Source organism: Aptenodytes forsteri, unplaced genomic scaffold (assembly GCF_000699145.1).
Source record: "Aptenodytes forsteri isolate BGI_AS27 unplaced genomic scaffold, ASM69914v1 Scaffold221, whole genome shotgun sequence".
In the NCBI taxonomy this organism is placed as follows: domain Eukaryota; kingdom Metazoa; phylum Chordata; class Aves; order Sphenisciformes; family Spheniscidae; genus Aptenodytes; species Aptenodytes forsteri.
In genome coordinates, this window is record NW_008794411.1 from 386,976 (window position 1) to 409,072 (window position 22,097).

The 22,097-nt window shown below is 47.3% G+C and overlaps 1 protein-coding gene across 2 annotated transcripts in view; it reads right to left on the minus strand.

Moving 5' to 3' along the window:
- Nucleotides 1-10,888, minus strand: part of SEPT11 (septin 11) — a 29,939-nt gene extending 19,051 nt beyond the window's left edge. For both annotated transcript variants that reach the window (XM_009288655.2, XM_009288663.2), the window contains exons 1-4: nucleotides 10,779-10,888; nucleotides 6,780-6,975; nucleotides 4,114-4,300; nucleotides 1,226-1,387 (exon numbers count right to left, since the gene is read on the minus strand). In XM_009288655.2, coding sequence (XP_009286930.1) covers nucleotides 1,226-1,387; nucleotides 4,114-4,300; nucleotides 6,780-6,946 — 516 coding nt within the window. In that variant the 5' untranslated portion in view covers nucleotides 6,947-6,975; nucleotides 10,779-10,888. The remainder of the gene's footprint in view (nucleotides 1-1,225; nucleotides 1,388-4,113; nucleotides 4,301-6,779; nucleotides 6,976-10,778) is intronic.
- Nucleotides 10,889-22,097: the final 11,209 nt, after the last annotated feature.

The window sequence follows — 22,097 nt, forward strand, 5'->3', positions numbered from 1 at the left end:
AGGGAGTTGGCCTCTGCCGCCAGCCCACCCCAACAGTGCTTTCCCTGCCTTAAGAACATCCAAAGGGCTGGGCGTAAGCTCCAGGGGCGGGTGCCGTGTGGGCCAAGCCATGGTCACAGGCAGGGTTGGGAGGGGAAGCCGCCAAGTGGCAGAGGAGATGTGATTATCTGGCAAAGGACTTTCCCAGCAGCCGGGCTGCACGAGAGGAAGGCAAAACACACACTGCACACGGTGCACCCTGGCAGAGCCATGTCCCTTCTCTGTGCCAGCTTCTCCCTGCCGAGAACACAACACAGACGGGGAAAAGAGAGAGGCAATACAGAGGTTTGGAGAGGGTCTGAGATGCAGCTGGACATGACAATAGCCCATCTACAAACAGTTGCGCAGGGAAGCTCACAAAAGCCTTCAAGTTGCAAGGAAATGGCTTAATCTTGATGCCCCCATTCCCTGTAAAAATGCAGATAACTCAACCTCATCCTTCCACTTACTTTTGAGTGCACTTGCTTTGGGGTTGGCACGTCCTCTTGGGTGTTACATGCCCCACTAAAGCCACCCAAGTGCCCTGCCAGCACCGCTGCAGTGCACGTCACTGCCAAAAACCCTGAGCTCAGGTTCTTCACCTTGCGCTCCAAGTCAGGCCCATGGGAAACGGTTGTTTCCCTCTGTAAACCCCACTAAAACGTTTCGTCTACCCCAGCCCTGTTTGCCCTCAAATCCCACCCCTATCACTAGAGAAAAGAGAAAGGAGGTGAAAGCCAGAGCCCTTGCCACTGATGGCCACTGGCCCTGCCGAGAGCTGGAACATCATCGACGGCGCCCCCGCTCTCACCGGAAAGCAAAACAAAGGCAGAAGTGAATCACCCCCTACTAAGCAACAAGTGGTCGTTTGGGACAGGAAACCCCAACCCCAGCCCTTTGCCCTGACCGCGTCAGGGCCCTGCCTCCCATCCTCTTCCTTTCCCGAGATGAGAATACTGCAATAGGGGAAGGATATGAAAAGATGTTTAGAGGAGAATCACTTGTCGGGCAATGAAGCGTATCAGGCCAGGCAGCCCGCGTGTGACAAGTATCTCCAGCTCCAAAAGCCTTCTGGCCAGCCTTATTATCTGTGCTTAGACTGCAGTTTTAAAGCCAAAAGAAACATGGTACAATGTGCCCTACCATCAAGGATGGGCCCACGCAAACCAAGGCAAACAAACCTCCCCTCCCCCAAAACCAAACATACGCTCATCGTGGCGTTTATCTCTGCCACTGTCTCTTCATCCGTCGGGAACTGGTAGATCTGGACGCCGTTGCTGACCAGCTCGCTCATGATTTTACTCTTAAACTTGTGCAACTCGTTTTTTGCAATGGTGTCAGCCTTAGCAATGATGGGGATGATGTTCACCTGCAAGACAAAGACAGCACCTCCACATACAGGACTGCACGTGTCGCATCACTGGGAGAGGATGGAGAGCAGCACGCATCCTGCAGCAACTGCCCTATAAGTGCCACCAGCCACCGCCCCCCCAGAGGAAGACCTTCCCTGGGGCTGCTGCTGACAGCACCACTGCCTTAGACAGGATTTTCAGGCAGCAGCGATGATGGCCTTAAAAAGAAGTCAAATGCAATTTGGCAACATGCTATTTCCTGCCCTGTCGTATTCCCCTCCTCATCCGAATTGGCTGGACAGGAAATGCTGTCATAGATTATTACAAGCTGTTCCAAAAAAAAAAAGGAAATTACCATCTAGGCACTTCTCCTCCTCCACACCGCAGCAGGCTGGATTACTGCAAGCGACACGCTCAGACAATAGCCTCTCGTGGGCGTTTTGTGGGGAGATGGTATCGTTCACCTGCAAGACAAAGACAGCACCTCCACATACAGGACTGCACGTGTCGCATCACTGGGAGAGGATGGAGAGCAGCACGCATCCTGCAGCAACTGCCCTGTAAGTGCCACCAGCCACCGCCCCCCCAGAGGAAGACCTTCCCTGGGGCTGCTGCTGACAGCACCACTGCCTTAGACAGGATTTTCAGGCAGCAGCGATGATGGCCTTAAAAAGAAGTCAAATGCAATTTGGCAACATGCTATTTCCTGCCCTGTCGTATTCCCCTCCTCATCCGAATTGGCTGGACAGGAAATGCTGTCATAGATTATTACAAGCTGTTCCAAAAAAAAAAAGGAGAAATTACCATAGGCACTTCTCCTCCTCCACACCGCAGCAGGCTGGATTACTGCAAGCGACACGCTCAGACAATAGCCTCTCGTGGGCGTTTGCTTGGGTGCTGTTATCAAGGACACCCAGGTGGGCAGCAGTGCTGCTGTTACCCCACTGGAGGTGGAAGCAGACGGTCCGTATCCACCCACGCTACGCACAGGGTGGGGGCTGGCAGTAACACAGGCAAGCTTCCTCCACCTGCATGCCCTCACGTGCTCCCATACACCGCTGTACTGCAGGACTAGGGTTGATTTATCCCTGCACAGCTCTAAGACAATCATCCAAAGGAACCGCATGATGGGATTAACACAGAAATGAAAGATAAGTTACCGACTCTCTTCCCTAGACAGGCTGTTTGCAACACTGGCAGCAGGATGGCAAACAGCAACACCATCTAGGAGCCGAGGGGAGAAAGCACCATACCCTCAGCGTAGCTGAACGGATCGATGCACAGCAAGCACCACACAAGTATCTGGTTTGCTGGGAGAGGGTAAGAATGCATTAGGACCAGGAATCCTGCTTTCTTTCTCTTTCTACGCCCTCCAGACGGACAATTTCTGCTTTTGATCTTGCAGGATTTGCTTTTCCTTGCAACAGCAGACAGAAGTTCTAGTGCGGAAGGTGTTGATATTGACCTATATGAGGGGATTTTAACTACAGTACTTGAAAATCCTCTTATATTACATCACTTAATTCTGTTTGGAGGATGGCCTGGAGTTATTAAATCCCCCTTTGCCAAAAGACAGAACATGAATGCCAATTAGCTCACTTTGGGTAAATCTCCATAACCCTATTTTAAGTTGAATAGGGCAGGGATCCTTCTCCATCCCTGCATAAAACCCAATCGATAGGCCACTCCAGGAAATAAAGAACCATTGTCACCACTTATCTTCTGCAGAATCAGGATCCAATGAGCCAAAGGTGCAATGTGGACTGATATAAGTTGCTTAATCATGATGTTAAGAAGCACAGAGAAAGCTCAGTGTAAATAACGAGGTTTTACATTTGTACCTCGGTTATTTTCCCTAGAAGAAAAGACATGAAATCTTCTTGCAAGTATCTAGTAAAACACCATGGTTTAAACCAAGCTCGGTTCCCATTCTTGCTAGTCACGAGGGTAACTGAAAAAGCACATGCCGAGTAACACATTTATTCAGATTCTTCTTGTTTATCGGATTATGGTTAGAACAACACTACATTTGCCATAGAAGATCAAATCACTGTTTGTGTCTAGCTGGATGCAGTCAGAGCACGCAAACATTTTGATTTGTTTTTCATTGATTAGTAGGATGACCTAAAGTGTTCTAGATTTACTTCTCATCTCATACACACTCACCAAATCAGCTTTTGTACAAGAACCGAATTAATCTGTTGGACAAAGTGAAATAGAGATGGCAACCATGTCTTTGAGTGCTAGAATTAGCAGAGTTCAACTTCAGGCTCTCATTTTTATTCATGCATTTATTCAGGAAAACACACTTTTCTCCCTTTTTCAACAGCCAACTGATCTTGCAAGTTGTGAACAAACCTGTCACTGAACTTGGCTGAGTTAACCCACAGGAAAGCAAAAAGAACTGTGGTCTCCTAATGCATCCTCATAAATACAGTTTCCTGCTCTCAGATTGCTAACTTTATAGCATAGCTGTGAAGCAAGCGGCCAAGTTTCCTACCCCGAGATGGGACTGGAAGAAGGTAGGAGCCCAAACTCTTAATAAATCTCTGCAGCATATGAATCCGTGAGTAATGACCCATTCTAGCAGCTAGCCCAAGGTAAAGTTTTCACATGGCACCTCTGCAATTCCCCGCTGGTCAAAACAGACAGTATTTTGCTAAGCAGGTTTAACTAAGCCTGTGGCAAGATCATAAAAGCACTAGCAGGGTCATGCAAGGGTCGTAACATGAGCAGCAAGTACCTTACTGTCGAGCTTCTTCATGGTGACCAAGTCTAGGGACTTCAGCGAGTGTCCGGTTGGTGCAATGAAATATAGGCAGGCGTGAATTCTGGTGTCGTGGTAATTGAACAGGGATCGTTTGATCTTCAGCTCTTCTTGCAAGTAGGCTTCAAACTGCGCATCGATATATTCTACTATAGGCTTGTAGCTGAAGAGAGAGAACATGGCACAGAGAAAACCAGGGCATTCACTGATCAACACAGGTCACTGATCAACACTCAGGAAGCTTCATGGGTGCTCTGTACATCACGGGACAAGCGCTGCTCTTAGAACGCTCCCTGCCCAACCTACAGTCCCTCCTTAGCAAGGGTGTTTCCACTTGGTGCACAGGGAGAGTATTATGGACCTATTAGCAAGATAAAACGGCAGAGACCCTGGATTTTAGGTGCATGGAAACCACACAAGGCTGCTACCCTGAAAAAGAATGTATTTTGCAGTCTCTCCAATTAAAGTCTGAGCTGCTGCTCTTCCAATGTCACCAAGAATCATCCGATACAAGAAAATTTAAACACGAAACCGCCACCTACCCTAGCTTGTCCAAAAGCTTGTTTGTGATCTTAAGAAGGAAGGGAGATTCACAAGGGGATAAAAGGAACTTTTCATGAATTGAAGCCTGTGAGCAAAGCTCAGGAGAACTACACTGTTTGTGTACTTTGGGGGGACTATTTTGTTGAAGGAAAAAAGTTGGTGCCACGTAACATGCCCTGACTAACTGATTGTGCTTCTGGAAGGGGAACTTTCGAGTTTGTTCCTCCCTCCATCAAGGGCAGCCTCAGGACCTCCAGCCCAAGGAAGGTCTCGAAGGAAGACACTGAAACCAAGGCACCTAGACCGCACTGCCACTGCCTTCAGCACTGGATTCACAGCAGTGTTAATGCCCTCCCTCAAAAGCAGTTGTGAGGAGGAAACAGGCCATCAGGAGTTCTCAGGTCCTCCAGAAACACCCTCTGACAGTCAGCCAGCAAGGCTCTGGTCTGGCCCCTCTGCTCCAGATGCCAGTGCAGCTATTTGAGCAGTCGCTCAAAACCCTTGGTGAAGCAGAGCAGACTCTTGCTTGATTTACCAAGCGAGAGCTATAGCAAAAGACATCCAGTGCTGCGTGAGGGCCACCGACACAAGAGACCCATAAGACAGTATTGAGCACTGCTTGTGAATTTGCAGACACGGAAGGCATCATGAATATCACTAGATGGGTTTGTAACATGACTGCTGCTCCAATTTCTTTGCTTTTGGAAATTCTGTCTCTGACCACGAGACCTCAAAAACCTCAGACAGAGGCACGCTGCGAAGAAAGCAGTAAGGCCTTATATTGGGAGATCATATTAGAGAAAGCACCATAAAAAAAGCAGAGCGAAGGAGGACTGGGAGGACTCAAACCAGGAGCACAGAGAAAATGCCACCCACTGCAGCCATATGTGTCGGGACACAGCAGTAGGACAAAAGCTCTCCCTAAGCCCTGCTGCCCTGTGACTGCCCCTCTCTCCAACTGCCCGACAGGGAAGTTGGAGGGGCTTCACCATCAATACCACTAGCTCTTCTTGTCTGCCGAATGAAGCAAATGCAAAGTGACCTGGCAGTAACAAGTTGCAAAGCATCCCCGCTCTGAGCACCTGCTCCTCCTCTCAGCAGCTTTTGTTCTTGCCTGAGAGCATATGGCAGCATCTGACATGCAGAGTTCTCCCTCCAGCCAGCACGCGCCTCTCACCATTTTGGCTCTGTAGCATTAGTTAGGAGCAGGAGCTGCAAAGCGGGGGCAACAGTTGCGTCTTAGCGTCAGGTCAAGCAGTGAGGAAGCGTTACGGAAAAAAAAGCATTGTAAAATCTTTTTTAAAAATCTAGAATTTTCTGTATGGAACAGGAAGCAGAACCTGCTCCACCTCCATGCTAACGAGGATCTTGGTGGAAACTTTGATGTTAAGCTTGCGTTTTCAAAGAGCTTACGCTGTCTATCTACCTAGTGCCCTAACAGCTTGTGGTCAGTGCACACATTGCTGGCCAGCGTGCCCTCGCTTGGCAAGGTGCAGAGAAGAGGATTGCAAACAACCCTCCAGAGGCAGCTGGGATTACTGCAACCGGCTCTAAGATACACGAACTGCGTTAATTAGCTTATTAGCCATGATCACAGAATGACTAGTTTTAACACTACAGCAAAAGTCCATATGGATGGACACAAGGGATTGCGTAGGCTGCCCAGAATATTTACTTCATGCATACAACGTGAAAATCAGCACCTAGGTACGTTAAAGTAAAACCCACTTCGACTTGAACATTGCGGGATGGTGTGAACAGGAACTATGAGCCGAGTTCCAGCTCTGTAAAAGATGCAAAGTAATCGCAATTTGAACTCATGCTTTCAAATATTTACATGTTTCAACTCAAGCACAGACTTCAACTAAGCTGCACAGAGACAAGGAGGGCAGAAACACAGTTTCGGTTCTGTAGCCTAGTTGACTTGTTTGTGCTTCACTTCTGCCTGTCTCACGGGGCAAGTGATGCTAGCTGCCACACCCGGATCAGGAAACACTCCCAGGAACAGCGAGGGACCTACTCCCCACACAGGGTCAGGCCCGTCTGATCTAAGAGCACATCAGCGCAAGGATTCCTTCTCCTGACAGAAATAAATTTACCTGTCATCTTTGTTAATTTGATCGCCAAATCCAACCGTGTCGACAATAGTCAGCTTCAGACGGACATTACTCTCCTGGAGCTCGTAGCTCCTGGCTTTCAATCTCACGCCAGGCTCGTTGTGCGTCGCAGGTTCACTTTCAAACTTCGTATTGAACAGAGTGTCCATCAACGTTGACTTGCCGATGCCAGTTTCACCTGAGCCCACAAAGGCAACATTAGTATGGTCCGATCCCTTTTCCTCATCTCATTGCCGGGCACATTTGCCAGGCTAAGGAGTTATTCCACTTGGGTAGCAGTGGAATTAGGCTACGTGCACACAGCTAAGCAAAATAATCCCTGCAGGAACAGACGTCTTTAGAGACAGTCCCCATCTTTACCAGTCCCCCAGGACTGAACCAGGGACTTTGCAGACGCTGGGAGGTGACAGCAGCTCTGGCTTCTGCTGCTGGGCTCCAAGTAATTTCCTCCGCAAGTCACGCCGCCTGGGTCGCTGCAGCACACCTTGCAGACATACCCAATCAAAGCACCACACACTGGGGTTGTGAATCTGAAATGAGCCCCTGCGACCCGAAAGCTGCTACACTGACAGACACCAAGATAAATCAAATGCCTTCAGAGCTAGAACTCATCACCTGCAGGTGAAGAGCTAGGCTGCTGTGCTGGGAACGGCAAGAGAAATTCAGGTCTTTGTGGGCTGGGCTTTCAAGGGAGGTGTACCACAATCACAGGCAAGGACACACAAAGAGGCATCACCAGAGATACTAAGCACCACTGACCTCAGGGATTTTTCATTATTTGGGGGAAGGGGCTTATTTCACACACACAGAGGGGCACACAGTCTTTTCTAGTAATACTATTGTTAATGTTTCCCATGGGAAAAGGAAGAATTGGAGAGGATGGGCTGAAGCTTATGAGACCCCCTGAAGAGAAGGTACTAAACTGGAAGGGGTGGGGGGGTAGGGGAGATTAAAGAAATAAACCCACAAGTTTTAAGAACAGTTACTTAGACATGTGCCGAGCGAGGCCCCCTCCTCAGAGAAGGGAAAGGTCTCCTTCCATGATGAACCAGCAAATGCCTGCTGCTGCTAGAGCCCTGTTACTGGACTTGCTACACTGGCAGTGCGAGAGAGACAAATAATCATTCCTTTCCCATAAAAGCATTTGCTTCCAGTGGTCTTCAGCTGTTGCCCGTGGTTTTATACATTGGTATGACCTGACCGGTGATGCAGGCTCCCTCCTGCTTGAAAAGCCCCAACCTCCCCACCTTGCAAGCAACATCTGTCTTCAGCACAGCAAGAAGCTGTTCTTACTCAAGAAATACATAATTCTCTTTTTAATAGCGTAGGCTAAGTCCTAGTTCTGATACGACTTTCTTTACAGAAGCAAGTTGTAAATTCTCTCAACTCTGAGTTTGATTCCCAAGGAGATACCCGATTCTCTACATTGTTTTATGCTTTTTTTTTCCCCAGCTCAGTTTCCATTCCTTTTTCAAGAGAAGCACAAAAAACCCATAGTGAAACTGGACAATGAAAATTTCAGACACAAAAATACATAAAAAGTTTATAAAATAGCTACATAAAATGTAGTGCTACATAAAATAGCACACTGCTTAAATACCAACTTTTAAAACTATTACAGGTTCACTAATCAGTGCAATTAGTAACATGGATAAAAGCATTAGCCTAAACCCCATTTTTAAGTCAGAAGTGTTTGCTTAGCAATTACACACTCAAACTGCTACTCGTGCTGTGAGCAGGAGGTGGGCTGAGGTAACGTCCTAAAGTAGCTCCAACCGACAAGATGCTGGGATTTGGGACAAACCTCCTGGACTGTAGTGTGCAGCTCTGGCATTTGCAGGTCAGGCTTGTGATGGGGTCCCATCCCAACATCTCAACACGCCCCCCCCCCAAAATCTTAAATAGAAGTGAATAATTGAAAAAAAAAATCTTAAATAGAAGTGAATAATTGAAAAGCAATGCAAAATATCAGGAGGGAGAGGGGAGCCTGCATCCGGGATTGCCCTCAAGCATCTCTCTAGGGTGTATGCAGCTCTCCTAGCATGAAAATCTCTCCCTCAAAATATGCAAAGCCCCCACTTGGAAGACCTCAGAGAGCCATACAGTATTTGTGTCCACAGAAACAAATAGCACTACTCAGCAACTGCCTGTTGCTCTGTGATACTCAACAGTTCATTTTCCTGGCTTTGACTTTGACCATTTTCATGCTAGGCTCAGGAAGGTAAGTGATTACTTACAGCCCAGTAAAATAATTAAGCAGAGACATGTTTGTCACAGCATTCCTACCCTGGGAAGCTGCAGGACACAAAGCAAGCTTTTAAAAAAGAGTGAACAAATGAAGGTGGGGGAAGACAGAAAGACACAATATGACAGCTCAAAATCTAGGCCCACAGAGCGCAACCCACATGAAACGATCAGTCCTAAACCGATGGCACAGACTGTTAATCTCTGAAGCTACATATTTTAGTGACCTCCTGATGCTGCTGCTGCATGCTGTGCTAGATGGGCTTTGCAGCATTTTATCCATGCACACCACAATTAAAAGCCCCACGTTACAATGCCAAAGTTAATTGTGTCCTTTCTCAAAACATAATTTCAAAAGCCTGGGTTTTGGTTGTTTTTTTTTTTTAAATTTCTATTCCTCGGACAACTGTGGCAATTAGTGTGAAATTTTAATTTAGGGTGAAAAATGGTTGATCAGCACATTTTACAAGAGGAAAGAGCTGGACCAAATTGCTATGTTTATGGAGACACACTAAGTCATGCTAAGAGAGGAATATTTTCTGCAAGAGAAAAAGGCAATTAATTTATGCCATTTTGATCAAAGAACTGCCTGCTAATCGCCATGTTCCCTGCTGAATTTTAAATGGTTTCATGCTGCTAGGAGAGTCACGTGAGGGTTGGTAGCTTGAGCGTGCAGAAGTACAACTATTCTCTTACCTTGTTCTTCGACAAGCAAAGCTACAGAAAGGAGTCTAGTTTGTTTGCCAGATTTCTTTTCAGATGGCTCACCCTGCACTGCAGACAGAAATTCTCAACTTGCTGTAGAAAGTCACAGTCAGAGGGTTGTGGGTTTTTTCCAGCAAATTAGTGTAACTAATTAGAAGGGACAATACTCCCTTCTTACAGGCTTAAACGAACAATGAACGGAAAGATGATGTTTGTAGACTGCTCTGCCAAAATAAGAGTAAAACCCACCATTTTTGCCAATTTACAGAACCACATTCTGGGGGCATCTTGAAGAGGTCTGCCACTAGGTCAAAGCCGGTTTGGCACACAGCTGCCTAGGGCCGAGCAATGGATTTCCAATTGTACAGTATCCATAGAGTGCCAAGACCACAGGTATCTCTCTATAGCCAAGAGAAGGAGGAGTTGCCTCCTCATATTTCACCCTCTGAACCATTTGGGAAAAGTAACACAGTAACTCAGGCTATAAAACCAACTTGCAGCACCCAGATTGAATACAGCAGAGAACAGGTGACAGGCTTTGTTCTCAAGTACATCATTTGGAGACTAAAAATGGCATCGTTTCCAACTGGAGAAACTAAGAATATAACGAGACAGGCAGGCAAAGCCTGGAAGGGAAGGAATGCAATTTATTGAGAAACAGTCTCTGCGCCCAACCCAGAGAAAGACAGATTCAAGTTAACCATTCTTTTAAAAATACATTCAGTTCCCAAGTTAGCTCACTTTTCTTATGGCAGCCCTTGGGGAAAGCAGAACCGCAAGACCATCAAAAGGGTAGATTTTTAACACCTAGAAATTTTCGTGTTTTGACTCAGGGGACAGGATGGAGAAAAGGAAAAGTGGGATACTAGATTTTACCCTGGAGCAGCTCTGGGAAGAAACTGTCAATTCCCTGCCACCACAGTCCCCACTGCCTCAGATCATATACTTTGCAGGAAGGTGAAGGTGCTAATTTGTGGATACGCGTGCACCCCTTGGTGTGAGCTGACCGCCCAGCGGCACAGGATGACTTACCCACGCAGAGGATGTTGAAGCAGAAGCCCTGCGATGTTGACTTGTTGACCAGCTGATCAGGGAGGCTGTCGAAGCCCACGTGGCCAGAGAGGGACAGGTTCCTAAGGTCATCACTCTGGAAGACCAACAAGAAAGGTGTTTAACAGAGTTGCAACACCCCTGCCAGGAAAGAAGGCTGTGACTAGTCCTGTCAGAACTGTGTAACAACACAAGAGTTTTTAGGACACAGGATCTTTCTGTCTTAGGTTTGCCTCCCGAACGTGCTCTCCTTTTACTTCTATCCAACTCTCTGCTGTGGGGCTCAGGAGCTAAAACGTCCCCAACCCCAATGCAGGCAAACACCACCAGACTGTTTCTCCATGCCTGTGACTAATAAACCATGATTCTGTACCAATTTGCAACACCCAAATATTGTTTCTGAAGCCTCGGTATCACATCTCCCTAGGGTTACCCAAAGATTATTTAGGCAGACACCTGGAAGAGAGACACTGAAACACGGTCATAGCTGCAAGCAGACCAATTCCTGGTTAATGGGTGAAGCAGCTGAGCCTGCCTTCTCCGTGTCCGCTGCACAGCTCTACGGCAGAGACCAGCCAACTTCCCCTTTCAAGACTCCCCCAGCAGTGTGGGAGCTTCTCCAAACCACTCAGTGAGGCCAGCTCTCCCAAACAGCACACAAAAGAGTGACACAGGTTGTGATGTAGTCCTGGTTGCAACTTCAAAGTCTACTCCTGATAGAAACCTGTGTTGGCAAGCAGAGAGCCAAGCTCGTGCTCTCCTCGGCTCAGTTTGCCAAAGGGAAGGAGCAGCTCTCTCAGACTTGCTCTATCCTCCCAGCAGTACAAGGGAAATGTGACGCTCTTGCACTTTTGCGGCAACCCTTCGGCACGGCCACAGCAGGACATAGCTTAGATGGCACCACCGCCTCTAAAGCCAGCTCAATCTCTTTCCAGCTTTTACAGGCCTTGACCGGAAGGGAAAAGAGCGTGCGTGCTGCTCTGCGGATGCCTTGGTTTACAAATAACCTCATCCGACACAAGGTGAGAAAGCAGGGCACCGTTCCTGGTGTTTCCTGCATGACCTACAAAGCCCACCGTGCTGCCCCTCCATGTCTTCAGTAGGAAAAAAGCCAGGCCCGGCACCCCAGAGGTGCAAGTCACCCCTCCTGACCCGCTCTCTTCCTCCAGGCTGCCTGGGGGGCCTGAGCTGGTAACAGCAAACACCCCCAGGCCATTTTGTGCAAGGTAACGGGGCAGCGCAGACCTCGCAGAAGGGAGGTTTGAAACGACTCCAAGATTATATTTAGGACTTTTCCACAACAGCTGTACAGTAATTCACAGAGAGGCTTGGAAAAAGAAGCCAGCCTGGTTATCTCTTCCCTGGCAAATTACAGTTGTGCCAACAGCCTGAGCACAGAACCCCTGCGAAAAAGAGTTGCACAAAGCGGCAGCGAAGAAAAAAAAAAAAAAAAAAAAAGAAAAAACTCCTCCTAGAGCAGCTCTGCTGTTATTTCACACAATGTTTTTCTCTTTTCTCTCCTCAGCAGCCCTAGAGCAGCTCTGCTGTTATTTCACACAATGTTTTTCTCCAAAAGTTTGTTGTCCTTAACTTAAGATACTAACCTTTCTCTAAACCCAAACATTTCCAGTAGAGTCACTCCACCTAGGCCACACTATCGAGCCAAATTACAGCCATGGGCAGCCTCAGCCTGGTTTAAAGATGCTGGAAGCACCAGCTGCTTTTCCACAAAATCAGTGGGCTTTGGACCAGACATGGAAAAAGACACTCTTTAGTTGTTAAAATAAGAATCAAAAGCAGAGGAGGCCTTCCCACTCTGCACAATTGCTGAGCATCCCCACTTCCCTCCTCAAAACATACAGATCAGCCACTGATTGCAGGAAGAAATAAGTTACATCTGGGCTGAGTGTTGATGAAAATACCACTGAGGCTTAAAGGAAAAAAAAAATACAGAAATTCTCTGAAAAGGCAACATCTCAAAGTAAAAATGTCTAAGTCTGTGCCATCACCATATCTAAGAGGGATGAAGCAGGGGCAAACGGCTCCTTTTTGCCATGCTGGCACACGCAGCTTGACACCTGTACTAGATACCTGAGCCTTCTCTAAACACCCGAACCAGGCTTGTCTGAGGGCGTAATGCCAATACGCCACACTTCTCACCTCCATCTCTCCATATATTGGACGGCTATTCACCAGCACCGTACCACAGAAGCTTAAGGTGATTAAGAGATGCCACCTCCTTCACTCAGGCTAGGTAAAAAAAAAACACAACAACAAAACCAACCAAAAAACCCAAACAACACAAAAGAGACCATCACCTCATTCATCCACAACAGTGATTTTCCTGGAAAAGCCCCAGGCAATGGAAGGAGATCCTGGGATTTATGCATGATGAGAATGGGTTAAACTAAGTATTTGTAACATTAGTATTTTTAAGATGCCAGTGGGCTTGGGTTTATGATTAAGTGAAGGCAGCTCGGAGCAGATCCCAGAAAGCAATAGGTGCCCATGACTCACAGGCTTCACAGAAAGTGGTGGGTGTTGAACATCTCTCAGCACAGCACCGTATCTCTTTCCCTGATATATTTTGGGAAAGCAAGTACTGCCTCATCATTAGTTACTCAGCAGGAACAGGAGTTAGACTCATGTCTTGCATCTGTGTCAGTTATTTTTTGCTGCATATCTTCTTTGGTTTAGTTCCCTCCCCTTTCTTTTTTTTTTTTCCTGCAAGTGGCAAGCATCAACAGTGGAAAAAACAAAAACTATCTCTACACTTTTCAATGCCAAGTACTTTTCACAAGCTGTGCTGCATAACAGGAGGCAGAAGTGTAGTCTGATACCTGCCCAAAACACTCATGAAAAGCTCAGAGGCCCGAAGCATAGGCAGAGATGAAATGCAAACCCAAGTCTCCACCTCCCCAGACTGCAGCAGATCCAACTGAGTAGAGTGGATACAGAAAATATGTGCATTTCTGCAGAAGTATCACAGATAAGCTTTTTAGACAAGGCAGGAGAGCCAAAGGGACTAGAGTTTCTAAATATCTCCCTCCACACACAAATGAAAGCATTGTGCGACATAACAGCCAGTTCCAGTGCCTGCAGATGGACTTGGAGAGCCAGCACTTTCTGGGGGGAGACGCAGGCTGCTCCTCTCTGAGCAGAAGGATTAAAGGGAGGTGCACACACTGCATAACCTCTTACCACTGCAGCCAGGCCTCTGCTCCTGCTCTGACCCTCTTCAAGGGGATAGCTTACTCCTGCTCAGTAACTACAGGGACGCTGACACAAGGAAAAAAACCCGGCTCCCTTTCTCTGCTCTTCCCCACAGCAGAGGTTTGGACAGCAGGCTGGAAGCTGCAGGACCCCCCACGAGACTCTGTGGCCCCTTTAGCCAAGCCACAGGTCTGCCAAGGATGCCAATCAGCAAAACCACAACGGGCAATTTTACCAATTAGCCCGATGGCATTGGACTGGACAGTTCTGGCTTTATTAGCTCAACAGTGCTACAGTCTTCAGCCATTGGGCTGCCTGGGGAGTGGGCAAGGACCAAAACCACTGCAAACTCAAGAGGAGCTCATAAGCTCAGGTTTTATCAACATGGAAAGGAAGCCTCTGCTGGAGAGCAACAAGCACGATTGCTCAGCGTATAATTAGCAGAACAGGCAAGTGATTCACGCCTTCAGTCTGGCAAAACAGAAGTGTTTTAAAAACAACGGGATGCTAAGTCAGATGGCCACGCTGCTCTGGCTATGAATCGCTGTGACAAGCTCCTGAGAAGAGTCAGTGGGCTGGGTTCTGATCTCAAGTGAGTCGTCCCGCTGTGAACCAGGTGCCTCCAGCTGAAGAGCGGTCAAAGGCTGACATAGGCAAAGGCTCCTGCCCCACAGAGACAAGCCCAGAGCCCCCGTGTGCACCCAACAAGCCAGGGGAGCAATGCTACAAGTGTTGATTTATTCCTCCTGCCACGGGGCTCTTCTTCCAGAGGAAGGCTGCAGCGCTGCCCAGACACTTCACCCCCAGTGGAAAGGAGTATCATCACCCTGCCTCACCGACTTCTTCCCAAGGGTATTCCTCATTTTCCCTCAGAAGATGAACAGAGCTCAGCATGCCTTTGAATTCAGCACAACTCCTCTCTTTCCCCAATACTGCGCCTAAATACACTCATGGACTAAAACAACTCCTCGGCTGTCACTCACAGTAACACAATCCTAAGAGGTGCCTTATTAACGCACAGACAAGCCGCTGTATCTGGAAGTGCTGACCTCTTACAAACATGCTAAAAGAATAACTGTGAAGCACCTCTCCTTGCTTGCAGCTTCAAGAGCGACGGACAAGATCAGCACGGGTAAAACTGCAGCTCCACAGACTTGTATAGAGAATTTGCACCAGGTACGCTGCTATACTTGGGTGTCTGGATTTTCTCAGATGTCAGAGAGCTTAAGAGAGCCCAAGAGCAGTCTTGAGACACAGTCATGCCTCCTTTACTGAACCCAGCATAATAGGGCAAACCTTCCCTCCCTCTTCACATACCATCCGCATGAGCGGGAAGCGATTCTGAACCTCCAGAGCTGTATGCTAACCCCAACAAAAACTGCAGAGTAACATGAACAAATAAATGCTTGTTTATTCGGAAAGATGCTGATCGCTTTACTTTTCTTTGCAGTGACCTACAAGGCATTCCACAGTTGATATTTCTTGGGTCAACAACAATCTTTCAGATGCTGTTATTGCAGCTGCTGGTTTTAACACTAGCAGGGTAAGGGAAGGGGCAAGTAAAGCAGCGACAGGCCTCCAGAGGCACAGCTATGTGCCAACACTATAAAGAGATTAATTGCCAGGACCCCATGTCCTAGTGCTCTTAATTTTAGGGGGAAAAAAAAAGAGCCTTGCAAAAGACAAGAAAGAGTTTGCAATCTCAGAGCCCTGTCAGGTCTACTTCGGATCTGGTTTTCTTCATACATAGCTCCTGGTGGCAAAGGTTTTATAGGTCAAGCAACGCTGTAACGGATGCTCTTTGGCAAACTGGGTTTGCCTGGATGTAATTCAGTGAAGCTTTATAAAACAATTTGGCTGACAAGGCACGTGCAAGGAGAGAATCAGCTCATTCCTCCTAAGCCACAGTGGCTTGGCAGAGTTGCAGGAACAAGGGGAAACTTATTTTCCTCATTGGAGTCAGCAACGGTATGCCTGTATGCAGAAGAGGAGGTGGATATAAAGGTGGGTCCCATGATCAGAAATGCATCGCTTCTCCAGAAGCGGCACAAAACAGAGCCATGTCCTTACACTTCAGAAGCTGTCTGGTAGCTGACCTGAGATAAAGCAAAGTTGCTCTTCTCCTGAGTAGAGAAAAAAAAAGCGTCACTCCCAAAAGGCTGAAGAGAGAGAGTCCACAAGGACACCTTCATTTATTGCCCCAGTCTGCTCTCCTCGCTCAGGACTTAACCAAGATGGCGGCTGTTTCCTCAACCCAGGCAAGCTCCCGGCTGAGCCCCTTCTGCTTTAAGGCTGCCGGCAAAATATTCCCCTTCAGCCCCTCCTGGCAGCTGGGGGTCAGTTTCACACGGCCTCCGAAGAGTTAAAGAAAACAAAAACGAGCCTCAAATTCAAGAGGGGAAAAATGCTGGTATGCAAAATATTGAGCTCAACCACAAATATGAAGCAAGTGTTTAGTTATTTGAGGCCACACAACTTAAGAGGCACCTTTAAGAAATTCTGAAAGCTTTTATTGTTGTTAGCAGCTCAGGCCAGTTACATTTTTGCACCATTACTAGGCACGCGTTCCCGCGTTTCTGAAGTCATCTTAGATGCTGCATCCAAAGCCAGGAACCTCAGAGATACTTTAGTCTGGTCAGACAAAAAGGTGGCTCAGGAAAGAGCAGTGAGCACAGAAGTAAAAGGTAGTCAGCAAGAGACGGATCTATCGGATCCTCTCCCTGTGTTAAACCTGAGAGCCGGGGTCCCTGCTGGCAGGGCACGAAGTATTCCCAGCACCTACGCCAGAGCCGAGCTCACTGTTTAAGTTCCTTGAAACAGCACCCACGACCCCCATCCCTTTCCTTATACAGACTTAAGTGATGGTTAAACCCTTAATTCTTGGACAAGGGAACTCAAGTAGAATAGTATGGGGGGAACACAAAAAGAAAGAACAATTCCTTTCCCCTCCTTGCCATAGCTAGTACAGTCATGCCACAAGAAAACAGCCCATAGCAATCAATCAGTTAATCAAGAAAGGAAGGACTTCTTTGTTGTTGTTTTAGGCTAGGATAACCATCAGTGTCACCAGCAGAGGAGGGGGAGTTCCTGTCTCCATGCTTCTGCTCCTGGCTGTCTGCAGACTCGGGCAGATGTCTCCGCAAACTACTGAAATCTGGGAGGTCTTCCCCCCTGCCTTTCTTTTTTTCCCTTCTCTCTCAACAGGGAGAGCAGCCTCCTTTGGAAGACATATCCTCATTCTGTAGATTAACGTGTCAAGCGAGCCATGAAGATTCATCAGATACGTAGGCAAGCTGGATGGCTAATGCCTCCCACCCTGCCATCAACCAACCAGTGACTCACTGCTGCAGCTATTGCCCCCAAGGGCCGGACCTCAATAAACTATCTTGTTCTTCCTGGATAAAAGCTGGCACCAGTTGTAGCTGCCTAGGGGCACACAGCTTCTCAACAGAGTGTGCTTCATTCAGTAAGTCCCCTGCCCCAGCCCTCCACCCATGTCTAAAACAATAGCAAGGAGCCAGGTCTCGCTACTCCCAGTAACAAGAACTATGGTTAACAAAGCATTATGCCACAGTTGGCTCCCTCGCTCAGTAAGCATGGAGGTCACAGAGACCGCAAAAAGGCTCTTCTTGAATGTGCTGGTTTTTCCTTTTAATCCCGGAGAACTGGGATAGCAGAAAATGTTATTTTGTAGGAGGAAGGCTGGAAACAATTTGGCCAACAAAGCACCTGGCAGCAGCAGACGGGGAAGGGTAGGTGCGGGTCTCGTGCTGCCCCTCCAAACAATAAGTTGCTCTACAGATACGTGAGACTTGATCTGGGGAATCACCAACCAAAGGCGGCTGCCAGTGAGACAAAGCAAGCGGTTCCCCTGAGGAGACACCCTCAGCAACTGGGTGATGCTGGACACGCTTACATTAGCGCGGGCAATAACACACAGCCGCGATAGGGAAGGAAACGTCCTCTCTCCAAGGCTGGCTCTTTAAATGAATCGCGGGATGACACCAGGGACAGCGAGCAGGCATCACAAGCCAACCCCTGGCCTGCCAGAGGAAAAATCCACCTGAGCGGTGGTGCCCCAATCCCCCGGCACAGATGCAGCGTGGGGTGGGAATCACAAGGCCCATCTCCCTGACATCTAGCACCAAATATCCTGGTTGCCAGCGGCTTGCAATTGCGAGCTGCAGCCCCTGCCACGCGGCAAGGAAACGCTCCCTGCAGCAGATAGAGCCGCCACTGTTCCCGCGCCTCCAAGGCACGCTGGCGGGGAGGCAAGGGGAATTGCTTACATTGGCAAGCTGCAGCAACTCAGCAGGAGGATGGAGAAAAAGGATACAGTCGCATTCTTCTGGGAAGAGGGAAGTCAGCAAAATCTGACAATTCAGAAGTGGCTGTAGAGAGTGGGAATGAACGTTTGTCTTCCAGGCAAAAAGTCTGGCTAAAGGTCAGCACAAGCTCAGAGCACTAACAGTTCCATTTATGCCAAGAACTGACATAAAAGACATTTTCCGCCATAGGTTTCCAAAAACCACGGACCTTTCTATTTGGAGTAAAACTGACTAATGCCTCTAACAGCCCCTTATGTCACAAACTGCTAACCAGCAAAAAAAAAAAAAAAAAAGCTGGACTTTGGGGATGATAAGGAACATATGTGCATTCCAGCAAGGCTTGTAAACTCACTGAAGGGAAAAAAAAAAAGAAAAAAAAAGGCGAGAGGAAGGAGGAAGGGAGGAGGGGAAAAAAAAAAAAAGAAAAAAGAGACATAATGTGACATACAAGAATGAAGACCATCCAAAGGCAGAGCCCAATGCGAACCAGATGCTCTTTGCTTCTGGTCAATCTCTCTCCTGACAGGAGGACAACGTGCAACTAACTGCCTTTTTGACCGCTTGTATGAAGTTGATGAAATAAAATGGGAGTTATTATTCAGTGCCAGGCTCCCCAGATTGAAATGTTCCACTCCTCCCGTTTCAAAAAAACAGCGCGCGATTTATTGCAATTTCCCCGCCTTGCGTCTTCTGAGGTGCCACATGCAGAGAAAGGCAAATATATCCCTTTTGGCATTGCCAGCCATCCTCTCTCAGCCAGGCAGAGCTGAGAAAGGTAAAGGATCCTCCACACCAGCCCTGAACGAAGTATTTTTGGTGGGGACCGCGGCCCAGCAGACCCCCGGCTGCTGCACAACAATATGGCATGCGAGTCAGTCTGTGACACCAGGCCAGTTTACACCAGCAAGTATTGGAGAAGGTCGAGTTTTTGTTAGACTTGAGAACGTATAATCTTAAGAGTTAAAAGCAACTCAGATCAGTAGGGCAGAAGCTAACTGGGAGATGGCAGGAAGGCATGTCACTATATGGACATTAGAAATTTTTTTTTTCCATTTGTTTTGCACTTTTCCAGCCCTTCTGGCTACACAGTCCCACACCACCACAGACAGATATAGTCCAGCAAGACAGCAGAGAGGAAAAAACCAACAACAGCCATTTCCTTCTGTATTCCACTGTCATGCACTTAAAATAGCCCTCAAACAGCTGCATCACAGGCCATTAAATAAGTGGATTTATACTTTTCTAAAAGCCTTTAGCTGGAGGCACAGTGCAATATGGGACTCGACACAGAGGAAAGTGTGATATACGAACTCGGCGAGACTCCCAGTTACATTAACACAGAGGCCGTCTGCAGGGAGCTCTCTGGGACACTGATCCCGGGCACAAGAAGGTAGAATTAACACAAACCCGGGAACAGAGCATCTGATCCCATTGCCAAGTTCTCCTCAAACCTTCCCCAGGCTTCCACCAGCTCCAGTCCAGTTAAGGGTGTGAACACAACCAGAGTAAAATACAGAGATTTTTTCAAAAGGAAAGCAGCCCAGAGGGCTTGCTTATAGAACTGCAACAAGGCAGCACTGTTCCAATACCTGAATCAAATTAAGGGCCCACTCCAAACACAAAAAGCAGCAGCTTTCCTTGCAAGGTGGTGCAGGCACAGCCGAGCAGGGCTGGCTTGCAGTTCCTTAACCCCGTGTTTTGTTTCCTGAAAAACTGTAGCTGCACATCAAGGGCACATTTTGTCAGCTCCTATTCAGCAAGCTCCAGGACTCAAAGGTGCCCCATATCGTGCTCTGGATAATTAATTAGCCCTGGGACTTACTAGCAGGACCTGCATTAATACTGTGCCCTGCTGGTTTGCTCAGCAGGCAGGTGGGGACACCATGGCATGGTGCTGCCCTGCACACGGACATACTACAGCTGTCTGCACAGACCCAATTTCCAAGTAGAGCACGCAGAGCTGTGTATATAAAGGCGTATAGCTTCAGATCATTTATTTACTAGTTCTCTTGAGTCTGGACTAGAGAGTTCAGATTTATCACAGCAATTGTCTTCATATCAAAATCCTAAGACAACACTGATATACATACATGGTTTCTTCAATGCCCAGGTACCACAGCAGTGAGTATGAACAGGTCTCGACTTAAAAAAAAATCATCATTCAGCTATGTGATTGCACACGGTCAGTGCACTGGCAATTAGTCTTGGGCTTGGAGTTACTGGAGGACCTAAATGAAGCAGGTCAATGTACTCCTTAGAAAATCCCTACCAGGACTTTTAGGGACCCAACAAGTGCTAGATACACACTGGAATTCCTCAGCAAAACTTTACTGGTCCAGCACCACCAAGGAAGTGCCGATCCAGTATCAACTGGATTGAAAGAGCTGGCTCACACCAGCTCTTCTTAAATTCATATGTGACATGCACATGCATATATGACACTAAGGATACTAAATGAAAGGCCAGAGAAAACATTTCAGATTCAGAGAAGTCCAGTGTTTTTACTCTCACTAGCAATGCGTACACTTGAGTGAGGTTCTGACAAAGTAATGCAGACAACAACAACAACAAAGCAGGAAAACCAGATTTTAATGCCTCATGGTATGGTCTAATTTTCTGAGGGTTAAGTCATAGCCCTCGCATCTGCTTAGAAAAGGAAAAGGGAATGTGCATAGTCCCTTACAGTACATGAAGCTCTTCTAGGGCGCCACAGAAGTCATTCATCATTAAGAAAAGGTCAGCAATCAAAAAATAGAGGGGATTACAAATAACGTTGTTTGCCTTAGCATGCAGTTTTCTGTCTTCAGCAGGAGCGAAAGTGGAATTCAGTTGAACTGAATCTGCGTGCAGAGGAAAAGGTCAAGGTTTATTGAATTATTTAGCTGACAGTTTTGAAACATTAGTCTGTAGACTTAAAGCTCTCAACTGACTCAACAGCAACCGTGTTCCCCGCTTGCCTTCAGCAAGTCTTTGTTTTCCTGCCTTTAACAGGGAAAGTCTATACAAAAATTTTCATAAATAGGACATAGCTTCAAGGAGCAATTCCCCATTTTAGCCGAAGTACTTCCTTCCCTCCACCTCATTAATTCCAAATTTTTGTGGTTGTCTTGAAACACTGTGTTTTGTCTTTCCAAAAATATTAATTGGCAGGAGTTCTTCCAGAGGAAAGCCCATCTGATCTAGGTCCACGGCACAGTCATAACACTGGTATCATTAGGAGGCGATGGGACTAGAAGGCCACTCTATACCCAGCTTCCTACCCCCCTCGTGTTTTGCTGCACTGATAGACTGCTACAGAGACTTAACGTTTCTGGACTCGATAGGCAGCGCAAGACAAAACATTTTTTTTGCATGCAGCCCACAGACAGGAATGTTCCCACAGTCCTCTCCACATACATCACTTGCAAAGGGCCAGGATCACAAAGGCATTTTATGAACACTACAATCCTGGTGATGCTCCAAGTCATAAAGAATCCCTGGACAGGACACCGGCAATTGCCCAACATACACTCAAAAATGTCTGAAGTCCATAAATGCATAAGAGACAGCTAAATAAACATTTACAGCACCAGAAGGAAGGATTAACACTCTAGTCACAAGGAATCCATAGATGAGCTTTACAGCTCCAGTTTTTGGGTTGTGGCAGAGATAAGCGTTTTATTCCAGAGATCTAAACCAACTCCCATAAACATGAAGAGTCCCACTCTGCCTCATACCTGTTTTCTGCACTGGAGTTTATGTTGAGCTATTCCTCCACACA